Genomic DNA, 2,155 nt, shown 5'->3' with positions numbered 1-2,155 from the left:
AGAAACCCTCATAACATTGAAGGAGTATATGGATGTGCGCTGGGATGCCCTGGCTGCAGGGCCCTGGGCCGAGGCTGGACAATGGGATGAGGACAGTTGGAGCTTGTTTGACCGGCGGAGACTCGATCTGTGTCTCTGTGATAAATGCAGCTTTTTGGTCCAGTGCGCAAGGCCGGGTCCTCAGGCATTTACAATGGGTATCACTGAGAGACAGTGGGACTGACAGCTCAGGCCAGGCCGCGGCCGGCGCCTCTGACAAACGCGCTCCTTCAGGCAGGCGCTAGACAAATGCAGATAGGCACGCTCGCCGGGCACCAGCACGCATGCGCCGCAACGCGGATCCGGTTCCGGTGTCATGGCGGACGGGCCGGCGAAAGCGGCTTCTCAGGCCGTCTTCCGGCGTCTGCGGGCGGCCCAGGTCAACAAGGTCAGCACGGGGGGAAGGAGGAGGGGGGAGAAGGGTCGGGGTGTGTGTGGGGGGGTGTGGGTGTGGGGGGGGGGTGTGGGGGGGGGAGGGGTGTGGGGGGGGGGGGAGGGGTGTGGGGGGGGGGGGGGAGGGGTGTGGGGGGGGGGGGAGGGGTGTGGTGGGGGGGGGGGGAGGGGTGTGGTGGGGGGGGGGGAGGGGTGTGGTGGGGGGGGGGGAGGGGTGTGGTGGGGGGGGGGGGAGGGGTGTGGTGGGGGGGGGGAGGGGTGTGGTGGGGGGGGGGGGAGGGGTGTGGTGGGGGGGGGGGAGGGGTGTGGGGGGGGGAGGGGTGTGGGGGGGGGGTGTGGGGGAGGGGTGTGGGGGGGGGGGGAGGGGTGTGGGGGGGGGGGGGAGGGGTGTGGGGGGGGGGGGAGGGGTGTGGGGGGGGGGGAGGGGTGTGGGGGGGGGAGGGGTGTGGGGGGGGGAGGGGTGTGGGGGGGGGGAGGGGTGTGGGGTGGGGGGGGTGGGTGGGGGTGGAGGGTGGAGGGAGGGGAGGGGGGGGGGGGAGGGGGGAGACTGTGTTGGGGGTGGAGGGGGGAGCCTGTGTTGGGGGGTGGAGGGGGGGGCCTGTGTTGGGGGTGGAGGGGGGGGCCTGTGTTGGGGGTGGAGGGGGGGGCCAGTGTTGGGGGGGGGAGAAAGGGGGGAGCCGGTGTTAGGGGGGAACCAGAGTTAAGGGGGGAGGGGGAGCCAGTGTTAGGGGGAGGGGGGTGCCCGTGTTAGGAGCGGAGGGAGTGGGGGAGCCCGTGTTAGGGGGGAAGGGAGGGGGGAGCCCGTGTTGGGGTGGAGGGGGAGCCCGTGTTGGGGGTGGAGGGGGGAGCCCGTGTTGGGGGTGGAGGGGGGAGCCCGTGTTGGGGGTGGAGGGGGGAGCCCGTGTTGGGGGTGGAGGGGGGAGCCCGTGTTGGGGGTGGAGGGGGGAGCCCGTGTTGGGGGTGGAGGGGGGAGCCCGTGTTGGGGGTGGAGGGGGGAGCCCGTGTTGGGGGTGGAGGGGGGAGCCCGTGTTGGGGGTGGAGGGGGGAGCCCGTGTTGGGGGTGGAGGGGGGAGCCCGTGTTGGGGGTGGAGGGGGGAGCCCGTGTTGGGGGTGGAGGGGGGAGCCCGTGTTGGGGGTGGAGGGGGGAGCCCGTGTTGGGGGTGGAGGGGGGAGCCCGTGTTGGGGGTGGAGGGGGGAGCCCGTGTTGGGGGTGGAGGGGGGAGCCCGTGTTGGGGGTGGAGGGGGGAGCCCGTGTTGGGGGTGGAGGGGGGAGCCCGTGTTGGGGGTGGAGGGGGGAGCCCGTGTTGGGGGTGGAGGGGGGAGCCCGTGTTGGGGGTGGAGGGGGGAGCCCGTGTTGGGGGTGGAGGGGGGAGCCCGTGTTGGGGGTGGAGGGGGGAGCCCGTGTTGGGGGTGGAGGGGGGAGCCCGTGTTGGGGGTGGAGGGGGGAGCCCGTGTTGGGGGTGGAGGGGGGAGCCCGTGTTGGGGGTGGAGGGGGGAGCCTGTGTTGGGGGTGGAGGGGGGAGCCTGTGTTGGGGGTGGAGGGGGGAGCCTGTGTTGGGGGTGGAGGGGTGGGGTGTGGGGGGGAGCCAGTGTTGGGAGTCCCTCCCTCCCTCCCTCCCTCCCTCCCTCCCTCCCTCCCTCCCTCCCTCCCTCCCTCCCTCCCTCCTCCCTCCCTCCCTCCCTCCCTCCCTCCCTCCCTCCCTCCTGCCCGCGTGCTCGACCG

At 73.7% G+C, this 2,155-nt stretch overlaps 1 protein-coding gene across 1 annotated transcript in view; it reads left to right on the top strand.

Moving 5' to 3' along the window:
- Positions 1-323: 323 nt before the first annotated feature.
- The window catches only part of LOC144685052 (ADP-ribosylation factor GTPase-activating protein 2-like), a 54,333-nt gene continuing 52,501 nt past the window's right edge, over positions 324-2,155 (top strand). Inside the window, exon 1 of the mRNA XM_078549586.1 lies at positions 324-427. Coding sequence (XP_078405712.1) covers positions 324-427 — 104 coding nt within the window. The remainder of the gene's footprint in view (positions 428-2,155) is intronic.

The sequence above is a fragment of the Cetorhinus maximus genome, chromosome 9, assembly GCF_964194155.1.
Source record: "Cetorhinus maximus chromosome 9, sCetMax3.hap1.1, whole genome shotgun sequence".
Lineage (NCBI taxonomy): Eukaryota > Metazoa > Chordata > Chondrichthyes > Lamniformes > Cetorhinidae > Cetorhinus > Cetorhinus maximus.
This window is presented reverse-complemented; position numbering and strand designations above follow the sequence as displayed.